This window comes from Danio rerio, chromosome 13, assembly GCF_049306965.1.
Source record: "Danio rerio strain Tuebingen ecotype United States chromosome 13, GRCz12tu, whole genome shotgun sequence".
NCBI lineage: Eukaryota > Metazoa > Chordata > Actinopteri > Cypriniformes > Danionidae > Danio > Danio rerio.
In genome coordinates, this window is record NC_133188.1 from 54,317,223 (window position 1) to 54,330,031 (window position 12,809).

A 12,809-nucleotide genomic window follows, 5' to 3' on the forward strand; every position below is an offset into this window, starting at 1 on the left:
TCATGACACCCCTATTCATTAACAACTGTTTATTAAGTTAAAGATACTGATTAGAACTTGAAGTGGCGATGAGGTCCTACAATATTCTGAGAAGGTCTTTAAAATGGTATTGAAATTACCTTTTGGATTCCTGTATATAACCTGTACTAGTATCCAGCTTGAAGTGACATTTAATGAAAATAAGTTAAAATATTATTGGAAATCATGTGTGAAAATCCTTGCTCTGTTCAACATCATTTGGGAAATATTTATAAAATGCTAATAATTTTGACTCCAGCATACAATCATATACTCCTCTCCATGTTTTGATCAGGAACAATCGAGCGACGTGAGCCAGAAAACACCAGCATCATCTTCTCTGAGGATTCAGACTCGTCCACAACTGTTCCTGAGTCAGCCGCCGGCTCCATTTCATCACTAAACAGAAAGCGCATGGGAGAAGAATCCTCAACAGACTCCCAACAACAACCCGTCAGTAAATCCCCAAAGCCATCCATTCTCCATTGGGAACCGGCGTCTCGAGACACTCCGACAACCCTTCGACTGATTCCCTTCAATTCCACACAATCCCTCAAAATCCCTGCTGAGAACCAACCCGTTATAGTCCTCAACCATCCAGATTCTGATATCCCCGAAGTGACGAACATCATGAAAGTCGTGCACAAACACAAAGCTGCGATCCAGCGTGTGGTTTTGTCTCGTAAAACTCTCCGTGCGCTGTCGGAGTTTAATTGCAATGCATTCATTTCAACGAATCTCCTCACCAGTTATCACTATAGGAGGGAATGGCCAAATAGCAGCGTTAAGGAGAGATTCAGCTTGAAACTGAGACTCAAAAGAGTGCGTGGAAGAAAGTATACCGTGGTGCCGACGCTATCAGAAAGCGCTGTTCTGCAGCCGACGTTCACATGCTGGTTTTGTGGGCGTGTTTTCAGGAATCAAGAAGCTTGGGTTGGACACGGACAGAGACATCTGACTGAAGCCACCAGAGGCTGGAAGCAGATCTTCAACACATAGAAGACCTGAATCGGAGAATTAGATGTTTATAAAAGCAGTGAGAGCTAAAATCAGGGTTACTATGCTAATCTCAGGGCGAGAAAATGTGCAAATGTCAGGATCTTTATTTTAGTGTTGCAAAAAAAGAGCTTGTTTCTAGTCCAAATATCAAAAAATTCTCATTTTTATACAAGCAGTTAATATTGTGTTGTTTTCTGAAGTGATGAGTCGAAATGAAGTGAGTTTTGCATTAAAATGAGCTAAATAGTCTTCCATTAGGGTGCGCAAAATAGTCTTATGTCAAAAAGAAAACTAGATTCTTTTACTCACCCCATTGGCAGATTATTTTGCTTGTTTTGAGGAAAAACTCCCTTAATTTTGACTCATTATTTATGAAAACAACACAATATGTTCTGCTTGTCTAGTAAATACTTCTTGATTGAAAGAGTTTTAGATATTTGGACCAGAATCAAGCTTTATTTTGCAGTGTTTATAATAACACAATCGCTTAAAGCCGATTAGGCTGGTAATTGATATGACTGAATAATTATATACTCGAGAATGCATTATTTATTTTGCCTATCGCTTTATTTTTCACTGTCATTTTTAAGCATTTTGCTAACTACAAGTTATAGTGCCAGCTATTTCCTGTTGGAATATTAGCAGATAGTTTGCTTATTGTTTGCTGATATTTCTCATCTAACACACATCTTGCTTATTATAAGAAACATTGCAAGTGCATGTCAATGTATAGTAATCCCAACGCTTCAATGCAAAAAAAGACTTTGTTTTTGTCTCTTTTGAATCTAAAAAGTCTTAAATCAAGAAGCTTTTTCTAGACGAGCTAAAAATATTGTGTTGTTTTCAGAAATAAGGAGCCAAAATGAAGGGAGTTTTGCATTTAAACAAGCAAAATAATCTGCCAACAGGGTAAACAAAATAGTCTTATTTCTGATAACATGACATTATTTTTTGCTTGTCTGGAAAAAGCTTCTTGATTTAAAGAGTTTTAGATATTTGGACCAGAATCAAGCTTTATTTTGCAGTGTTTATAATAACACAATCTCTTAAAGCCGATTAGGCTGGTAATTGATATGACTGAATAATTATATACTCGAGAATGCATTAATTTTTATGAACTTATTTTGGCCAACGCTTTATTTTTTGATGCTCCCTTTTACACTTTTTGTTGACGAAAGTTATAATGACAACTATTTCTTGCTGGAATATTAGCAGATAGTTTGCTTATTGTTTAATAAGATAATAAGAAACATTGCAAGCACATGTCAATTTACACTAAATTTATAAAGCAAGCGCTTATTAAAATCAGGGTTACTGTGCTAATCTCAGCTTGAGAAATGTGCAGATGTGAGGATCTCTGAGTTTCATTCTTCACTGTAAACTAAGCAGTTTTTATTTAAAGTCGAGTCCAACAAAAACTCCTAAATTAAGGAGCATTTTCTGGATGAGCTTAAAATATTGTGTTGTTTTTAGAAATATTAAGCCAAAATAAAGTAAGTTTTGCATTAAAACAAGCAAAATAATCTGCCATTAGGTTAAACAAAATAAACTTATTTCAAAATGCTTGTTTTAAGGAAAAACTCCCTTAATTTTGACTCATTATTTCTGAAAACAACACAATATTTTCTGCTTGTCTGGAAAATGCTCTTTGATTTAAAGAGTTTTAGATATTTGGACCAGAATCAAGCTTTATTTTGCAGTGTTTATAATAACACAATCTCTTAAAGCCGATTAGACTGGTAATTGATATGATTGAATAATTATATACTCGAGAATGCATTATTTATTTTGCCTATAGCTTTATTTTTGATGCTCCTTTTACACATTTTGCTGACTACAAGTTATAATGCCAGCTATTTCTTGTTGGAATATTAGCAGATTGTTTGCTTAGTATCTGTTGATATTTCTCTATTAACATTCTCCTGATACAAAACATTTCAAGTACATGTAAATTAATACTTAATTCATAAAAACATGATATATTGACTTAAAAAGCAGCAAGCGCTTACTAAAATCAGGGTTTCTGTGCTAATCTCAGGGCGAGACATGTACATGTGCAGATGTGAGGAGCTTTGAGTTACATTCTTCACTGTAAAACGGGCTTTGCTCATCTAAAGTCTAGCACAGATATCTAAAAAACTCTTAAATCAAGAAGCATTTTCTAGATGAGCTAAAAATATTGTGTTGTTTTCAGAAATAATGAGGAAAAATGAAGTGAGTTTTGCATCAAAACAAGCAAAATAATCTGCCATTAGGTTAAACAAAACAGTCTTATTTCTGAAAACATGACAATATTATTTGCTTGTCTAGTAAATGCTTCTTGATTTAAAGAGTTTTAGATATTTGGACCAGAATCAAGCTTTATTTTGCAGTGTTTATAATAACACAATCTCTTAAAGCCGATTAGGCTGGAAATTGATATGACTGAATAATTATATACTCGAGAATGCATTATTTATTTCGCTTTATTTTTCACTGTCATTTTTAAGCATTTTGCTGACTACAAGTTATAATGCCAGCTATTTCTTGTTGGAATATTAGCAGATAGTTTGCATAGTATTTGTTCAGTATCAAATATACAGAATCAATAAGAGCCCAATTGTTCAAATCTATCAGCAAAAAACTAAATTAGTTCACATTCTCTCAAATTTTTAATTTTGTGCATCAAAACTCAAATAAAAATATAATGAGACAAGCAAAATAACATTATAGATGAGAACACATTGGGCCATAAATAACAACAATATTGAAATGTATATAAATACAAATATGCACAGCATGTCATAAAATTATAGTATATAAGGAAGAAAGATTGAAAGAAAAAACATATAAACATACACATTTTCTCTGTGATTTCCAATCATAACTACCATTAAGAGGTCAACCCAAGCAGCACTTTCATTTTTTTTTTTTGGAAATGTGTTTTTATTAAAGTTTTTTTTTAAACATAGTATACAAATAACATTTACTTAGAATGTTTACAGTCACAAAAAAGGAAACAATTAGAAAGAAAAATAATAATAGATATAAATTATTATAATAGATCAATTATAATGACAGCTAAAAGAAAAAATTAAAACTAAATAAAATAAAAAAATAATAATAATAAAAAAGGAGGGGGGGGGTAAACAAATAAATAAATAAGCAGCACTTTCTAAAATATTAATAAACATTAGTCAAGATGAGTTTTTCCTTAAATAATCTGCCCATGGGGTAAGCCAATTATTTTGCTTGTTTAAAGGAAAAACCCATTTCATTTTGGCATATTATTTCTTAAAGCAAGACTATATGTTTTGCTTGTCTATAAAATGCTTCTTGGTTTAAGAATTTCTAGATATTTTGGCTAGAAATAAGGCAAAAACAGTAAGAAAAGCTCTTTTTGCAGTGTAAACGTACACTCTCAGAAAAACGCAAGGTGTTACTGGGGTGGTACCTTTTCAAAAGGTGCACATTTGTACCTAAAAGGTCTATAATAATACCTCAAGGGTGCATAATAAAGTACAAAAGTGTTCCTCTTAATTTATTAGGTACTAATAAATACTTTTTAGTTACCAATATGGCCCCTTTAAGTACAAATGTTTACCTTTAGAAAAGGGACCACCCCAGTGACAGCTCGCGTACCTTTATTTTTGAGAGTCTACTTAAACTCTAATTAATATAAGTTGCCATGCACATGCAATGTAAAGTATAATCGACACAAATGTGTTAAAGAGACCTTCGAAATAAATATTATGATTCCTTATACCTTATGATTTTGTTCCACAGTGTGAAAAAGTGCAGTACGTTATCTAGTATATTGAAAATCACAGTGTTTTGCTGACCAAATCAATCATGCAAGACACTGTAATCGTTCATATTATTACAGAAACCTCAGGTAATGTTGTAATATTTCACTACTAGTTGAAGAAGGCTGAACGAACAGAGTTATTCAGCAGTTTTGTTTGGTACAAGACATTTATGTAGCTTTATATTCATTATTTTTTGGTGTATTAAACAGACAGAGCAGGCCATGTGTATAGTTTATTACTCTATCACTCGCTTTTTGCAGTAGAAATTGAGCTTTTGTGATTGAAACGTTGAATGATGATCACTTTAGGTGTGTTTTGTGTTTGTGTCATTGCTGCAATCATCTAAAACTACGATTGTATGCAATCGACTTGTACATTCAGCATTCATTTAAAACTACAAGAGCCTAGCATGGAAAACTCTGTATTTATTATGCATTATTTATTGTTTCAGTCAGTGTGCAGTCGGCTGTAATGTTTGTGTTATTTAATCAAATGTTCGATGAATTACATCACATTTATTTAATTGTTAAATGTGTAAATCATTGTTAAAGAAGGCCACAGACTGTGATATTGCGATCTCGATCGTTTAAAAACAATACTTTTATTCTCATTTATGACGCCAAAGGGTTTTATTTAAGGTCTGTGCTGATCAGAGTAATAATTTCTTGGTTTATGGGTTTGTTGTGATGACTTGATTCGCACTGCAGAGTTTGACGCACTCAATTGTTGTGTGAATATCAAAAATCTCCAGATGCAATGTTTGTGGATGGTGTTTATTTTACAGCTCTGTAATGCACTTCACCTGAAAACCAAAGTAGACGTGTCTCTCGTGTGTTTGCAAAGCATTTGCTTTACACTAAAGGCTGTGAATGACACCTTACTGTATATTGCTGGATTACTGAAGTGCCTCTGTACAACCTGACACTCTGAGCCCCCTTTGTAAATAAATAAATATATGCTTATTATGAAGACTGAGTTTTTTATTTGTTTTTTCAACAAGAGTTGACTGTTTAGAAACACACACACACACACACACACACACACACACACACACACACACACACACACACACACACATACATATATATACATATATATATATATATATATATAAATTCATATATATATATATATATATGTTGTCCTGAGAGTGAAATTTATGTTTAAGAGTGCAATATAGCTTTATTTGCAGTAAGAATCATAATGATGTTGTATATATGAGTGTATATATGATCACCGGCCACTTTATTAGGTACACCTGTCTTACAGCAGGGCAACGCACCATGTCATAAAGCTAAATCCTCTCAGACTGGTTTCTTGAACTTGACGATGAGTTCACTGTACTCAAATGGCCTCCACAGTCACCAGATCTTAATCCAATAGAGCAGCTTTGGGATGTGGTGGAACGGGAGATTGGCATCATGGATGTGCAGCCGACAAATCTGCAGCAACTGTGTGATGCTATCATGTCAATATGGAGCAAAATCTCTGAGGAATATTTCCAGTGCCTTGCTGAATCTATGCCATAAAGGATCAACTCACTGGCCACTTTATTAGGTACATTTTACTAGTACCGGGTTGGACCCCCTTTTAACTTCATGGTCTTGAACAGAAATGCATTGAGTTGCTGCCATGTGATTGGTGGATTAGAAATTTGCGGACAGGTGTACCTAAAGTGGCTGATGTGTGTGTGCATTTATGTATGTGTATATATTCCAAATGAAAATAAATTAGTATACAGGAGTCAAACAAAAAAATAAAATACTAAATTATATATATATATAGGGCGAGGCAGTGGCGCAGTAGGTAGTGCTGTCACCTTGGCTCAGTTGGCGTTTCTGTGTGGAGTTTGCATGTTCTCCCTGCATTCGCGTGGGTTTCCTCCGGGTGCTCCGGTTTCCCCCACAGTCCTAAGACATGTGGTACAGGTGAATTGGGTTGGCTAAAATGTTCGTAGTGTATGAGTGTGTGTGTGAATGTGTGTATGGATGTTCCACCGAGATGGATTGCAGCTGGAAGGGCATCCGCTGCATAAAACATATGCTGGATAAGTTGGTGGTTCATTCCGCTGTGGCGACCCCAGATTATTAAGGAACTAAGGGGACTATAATACACCCGGTGCAAGGCATGACGCAATTGTCATTTGCTAGTTTCAGTTTGGCGCAAGAGTTGTTTGGTGTTTTGCAGCACGCTGTTTAAATAGCAATTGCATTTGCGCTCATATGTGCGCCCATAGGCATTCTGCTCTTTAAAGGAGGCGTGTTGAGGCATATTGCTGGCACGTTGCTGTTTTGAGGAACTATAATAGACTGTTCAATAGACCAGATCAAAGCAGATCTAATATCCATATAAATATACAGCAAGATAAAAAGTGTAGAATGGTATTTTTGCTGTAATTGATTAGTAAGTTACTGACGAACTGATGTTAACAGTGCACAAATACAGTCATTATATACTATATAGTCAAAATGGCCTACATACTCCAAAACAATTTGCATTTGATCCACTTTGAAGTGATAAGTATTCAGACCCATCCCAATTGTAATTGTTATAATACACAACACAATAGCTTTAACAAATTTTTCATATTTATTTTATTGCCACGCACCTTATGTAAAGTAAAACAGTATGTTTAATACAATATCCAACAATAAATGAACGATATATAAACTGTACAGCTGTACCTGATTTGCATGTTGATTAATATAACATTTTCTGTACTTTTCTGAAGAGTTTACAACCACAAACAAACAAACAAACAAACAAACACCTAGCATAAAAAGCGCTTAATGTGACTTAATGTTTTAAGAATGTTATTTATAAAGATGAAATTTGGTATACAGTTTAAAAAAAAGATTCTTCATACAGATATGCAAATGAACCCAGAAAGTACAACACCCTAAATAGCATGTTAAGCGATTTCTACTCATAAAATGGTTGAAAAAGTGCTTAAAGTGGATTCATACATTATAAACAGATAATATTTATATAAAATAGCAATCTATGCTGAATTTGCCTGATTTACGGTCATATATGAAAACTACAGCGAATTTATTCAAACACATGTACATATTTTTTATGGCTTTAATGGTTAAAATTTTGTTATAGATGGACATTTTTTCAATATTTAAAAATATATGTTGAATAAATGACATTTGCATTTCTCTAAAATCCAAACATACGCTTGTATGTCATCTGATTTGCATGTATTGTGTTATAGATTCCTAAAACGTGTTAAAAAATAATTGTAATATTTAAATATAGTAACATATTCTATACTGAATTTTGTTTCCCGGAGATGGGTTTCAGAAGGGCATCCGCAGCGTAAAACATGTGCTGGATAAGTTGGCGGTTCATTCCGCTGTGGCGACCTCGGATTAATAAAGGGACTAAGCCGAAAAGAAAATAAATGAATTAATAATTCTATACTGAATTTGCCTCTATGGAAATCTGATATATGGCCATATTTGAAAAATTATTGCAATTTAATTTGAACATATGTACATTATTATTATGGCTAAATTATTGTTATAATTTGACATTTTTGCAATTTTTAGAAATATATGCTGTATACATGACATCTGGGGGCCTCACAGCAAGAAGATTGCTGGTTCGAGCCCCGGCTAGGTCACATGGCATTTTTGTGTGGAGTTTGCATGTTCTCCCCGTGTTGGGGTGAGTTTCCCATGCATGTAGTGTGTGAGTGTGAATGAGTGTGTATGGTTGTTTCCCAGTGCTGGGTTGTGAGTGCAAGGGCATCCACCGTGTAAAACATATGCTGGATAAGTTGGTGGTTCATTCTGCTGTGGGGACCCCTGATAAATAAAGGGACTAACCCGAAGGAAGATTAATGAATGAATGAAATTTGCATGTCTAAAATCCAAACATAAGCCTGCATGTCATCCGATTTGCATATATTTCCTTATAGCCTATCAGATTTCTGTATGTGATTTGCATATATCGCGTATTTGCATTCATTTGCTTAACATATGCGTTGAAAATATTTTATCATATATCGAATTTAATTTATAACTTTTTAAATGTAATTTATTTTCTATGAAAATAAGGGACTAAGCCAAAGGAAAATGACTGAATGAATGTTTTTTTAATTTTTTATGGGAAGACACGTAGCATGTTAGCATACAATTAGCATATTGTGTTTATATTCTGGGTTCGTCTTCATAGCTAAACAATATTTTTAACAACACAGATATATAATGTCTTTACATATCTCTTTCTTTATGTATTAAGCCACGTTAAGCGTTTGTTTTACATAATGTCTCTCACATATATTTTTTAATGGTGCGCAACACGGACTTTTTTCACGGTTGCGCTGCAGGTGCTTGCCCTCAGCATATAAACACACACACTCATTTAATTCCTCTCGCTTCAGTTTTCGACTATAAGAACAGCCCGTTTTCAGCAGTATCGGTAGCAGCACGTCTCAGATGTTCCTCCACCGTCTATTAAGGTAAAATGTGAAACCTGCTCCGTTATATCTGTCAGAAAGTGTCCTCGTGTCAAGGCTTCACTGCGTGTCTGAGTTTGGTGGAGTCTTTGGTGTTGCTCAGGGAATCCACCAGGACCAGAGGATTCTTCTGATGGTTCTCAATCATGTCACACACGCTGCTGAAACGCTTCACAGGCAGAAAAATCAGAGTTTAGAGACTGACAGATGACAACTTTCACCTCATATCTCCCATTGAGGTAAAGTTGGACTTATAGTCGCACATTCCTTCATTTAACGTTCCCTATATTATTTACTACGCTAATTTGAATATAGGGTATGAAATCACATGTAAATATGACTTGAAAACAACATTAGCACTATTTATTTGACTGTGAACAATGTTCTTTGATGTTTATTGGCTGCTAATATGATTTCACTATTTAGAATTTGCAAATCATACTTTTCTGAAATGATATTATTAAGGAGAAAGTCTGAATGTGCGCATATAAAACCAACTTTACCTCTGTATTTCTCCCCTGCCAAACCCAAATGCTTAATACTACAGGGTTTTGAGCCATAATTTAATTTAGATTTCATATCTATCTATCTATCTATCTATCTATCTATCTATCTATCTATCTATCTATCTATCTATCTATCTATCTATCTATCTATCTAACAATAATTAATATGTTATGACTTTTATAATGCAAAATAGGGGGAAAAACTTTATTGTTTAAACTTTATTGTCCTTTACCTCCTCTCCTTGTTTTTCTTTCCCCAGAGAGTATTGTTTGGTGGAAGCGATGTATCGGACAGGGATGTTGTACACTCGACTGTTGTAAAACACCACCAGTGTGTATGGCTGCTGCGCATCTACACCAGAGCTCTTCCTCAGCAGAAAAGAGCCATCCTAAAATAAAGGTAGGTACACGGGCATTATTTTGTGCATTCAACAGACATCTTTACTCAACTGTATGAACAGTTTATCAGTTCAATTAACTTTGGTGTATATATATATATATATATATATATATATATATATATATATATATATATATATCAGTGCTCGAAATCGCGACCATTTTGGTCGCATATGCGCCCGAAAGTTAATCTATGCGACCTCATAATATATCTGGGAGCATTAGTGCGACTGCAGATAATGGTTGTAGTGCGACCTGTTTTGATTTTTTGTAAAAACGTGCTGAATCGCTCTTCTCTGCCGCTATATTGGTTCATATTAGCTGTCATTCACTCAAGGCTTTCCGCTGTCAGATGACAGGGAAGGAGCTTTTATGACCACGGGAAATACAAACGGCTGAAGAGTGAAAACTTAAAGCACACAGGTTTGCAAACCCCACCTAAAATTGAGGCGCAGATGAGAGCGATCATGACACGTGGTGGATATTGATCCGCCAGCTGAGATCAATTGAGTACGTGCTTTTCGGAGAAGGTGCCCGAATCTTGATGCGTTGCATTCACTGCGTATTCAGCGCAAATGTCCACAAAAAGTCAAATCTAATACTGTATATCATCGCCAAAGAAGCTCGCCTTTACTAAGTTTACACTGAAACTGCGGCTCATCAAAACAAACAGCGGTATTGCGCCGGTGGTCACCGCAAGAATCCTGCTCAACCTGCTCATAAATTGGGTCGGCTGACTCGCCTGCTTTCCACTAACACAGAAAAATGAAGATCATCTCAGACTGAACCTTTAAATTGACACAAACTGAAACCAAAACTTTTAAAGTGTGATAGAAGTGAGACTTTACTTACTTTCTTTTGTCTATTCTTTCTTGAGGTGTAAATTATTTTTATATTTATTTACTGATGACTGCTTTGCAGCTTTCAGCATTGAATTGAATTATTTATTATAATCTTTTGTTTGTTTTGTAGCAGAAATATTATTTATTAAATTGACATGCATATAAAAACAGCAGTACAAAATAAATATTTCTTACTGCAATGCTTCATTTTTGTTTGATGCAAACTATACAATTATTTTTCATAAAGTAACAGACTTTTTATAGCAGATATTCATGCACGTTCAAAATTGTCACGATTTGTTGTTGTTTTAAAATACAATAAATCCCTAAAAAACGATTTGCAGCGGTGCTCATTCATTTTTGGTGGGTGCTCCTAAATGTTTTTTTGGTGCTCCTAAATGTTTGAAGTTGGGAGCACCGGTGCTACCAAGTAAAAAAGTTAATTTCGAGCCCTGTATATATATATATATATATGGCTTATAGCCATCTGATATTCTGTATCCACCTACATAGTGACAGCAGATCAATAAACTCACTATTGTAGTTTTTTAGATTGCATCTATGCAGTTTATTTATAAAGATAGAGCCTATTTTAAAATATGTTTGCATTAATTTTGGATATTCAGTGCGTTGGCAGCCATCAGCATGTCAGAGCAATGAAATTGACGGTTAATGTTCTGCCACAAGATGGCAACAGAGTCCGCATAAGTTCTTAGAGGAGGAAAACTCGGTTTCTCAGCCAGTTTTGTCATCACTTTAGACATTACACTAGAGCAGTGGTCACCAAACTTGTTCCTGGAGGGCCGGTGTCCTGTAGATTTTAGCTCCAACCCTAATCAAACACACCTGAACAAGCTAATCAAGGTCTTACTTGGTATAATGAGCAGTGGTTTCTGCTGTTCTGAATTCAGCTGCAGATGTGAATGAATGGTGGAAGAAAGTAGTTCCTCATATAATAGGGTTTTTGCGACTCTGTGATTGATTTCCTTTTTTATATACAAGATTGTGCCTTCAAACTGTTGTATAAACGCAATATCATTTCAAATAAATTTTATTATTTTTTTTATTTGACCAATCAGATGGGGCTGTACTATCTTTAGTCCCGCCTCCCCAGTAGTTGCTGACCTGCTATTGGTTGCAGAGTCTCAAAGCTGAACCCAGAGCTGAAAAGAAACACTAATGGCGGGAAAATGACAACAGCTAATCTGAGGGCGTACTTGTACTATGCTATCTGAACCGAACCGTGCTCAGGCTGGATCATTTTGGCGTGGCGGTGGCCTGCGGCCTCGTGCCAACGCACACCTCCCACCAGTGCTGATATACAACCATATCGCACTGATATTGCTCATATATCATACAAAGCTGCAGCTAAAAGTGTACTGTCAGTCTGTTATCAACATCCCATTTTGAAAGTCATGTTAATTTAATTTAACATGTCAGTTTTAATTTATATTATGCCAGTGCGTAAACTATTAAATTAAAGTAATTTAAAGTAATTTCCCCTAAAAGGGACAGTTCAGAGAAAATAAGTATAGTTAAAATATAAACATCAAGTCTGTAAAACAAACTATTATAATTCTGATGATTGTGATGGGTGGTGTTGTATTGTCGTCTTTCAACTTGTGTATCAGCTTTAATGCGCATTTTAAATAAATAAATAAATAAATTGATAAAAATCAAAGCAGCTGTTTGCCATTGCGACAGCAATAAGATCCAATGGAATGCGTATGCTACGGCGATGACGCATAGCCCTACGCCGTCGGCGTCGCTGACGTGCACCTCTCAAAAA

The 12,809-nt window shown here is 35.0% G+C and overlaps 3 protein-coding genes across 9 annotated transcripts in view; 2 read left to right on the top strand and 1 right to left on the bottom strand.

Annotated features, from left to right (window-relative positions):
- Nucleotides 1–3,806, top strand: part of znf518a (zinc finger protein 518A) — a 29,036-nt gene extending 25,230 nt beyond the window's left edge. Inside the window, exons 4-5 of one of the 2 annotated variants that reach the window (XR_012388954.1) lie at nucleotides 314–2,333; nucleotides 2,407–3,806. Coding sequence is in view for 1 of the 2 variants with exons in the window: in XM_017358867.4 (XP_017214356.2) it covers nucleotides 314–1,017 (704 nt within the window). In the remaining variant the exon portion in view is untranslated. Of the gene's footprint in view, nucleotides 1–313 lie in introns of both variants that reach the window. The other variant, XM_017358867.4, reaches the window with a different exon arrangement.
- Nucleotides 3,807–7,384: 3,578 nt separating this feature from the next.
- blnk (B cell linker) overlaps nucleotides 7,385–12,809 on the bottom strand; it is a 66,766-nt gene continuing 61,341 nt past the window's right edge. The window contains exons 24-25 of one of the 2 annotated variants that reach the window (XM_073919483.1): nucleotides 10,013–10,168; nucleotides 7,385–9,442 (exon numbers count right to left, since the gene is read on the bottom strand). In XM_073919483.1, the coding sequence (XP_073775584.1) occupies nucleotides 9,326–9,442; nucleotides 10,013–10,168 (273 nt within the window). In that variant the 3' untranslated portion in view covers nucleotides 7,385–9,325. 2 annotated transcript variants of the gene reach the window in all.
- The window catches only part of dntt (deoxynucleotidyltransferase, terminal), a 621,669-nt gene continuing 617,989 nt past the window's right edge, over nucleotides 9,130–12,809 (top strand). For 4 of the 5 annotated variants that reach the window (XM_073919554.1, XM_073919555.1, XM_073919552.1 and 1 more), the window contains exons 1-2: nucleotides 9,130–9,276; nucleotides 10,040–10,179. The gene's annotated coding sequence lies outside the window, so the exon portion shown is untranslated. Of the gene's footprint in view, nucleotides 9,513–10,039; nucleotides 10,180–12,809 lie in introns of all 5 variants that reach the window. The other variant, XM_073919556.1, reaches the window with a different exon arrangement.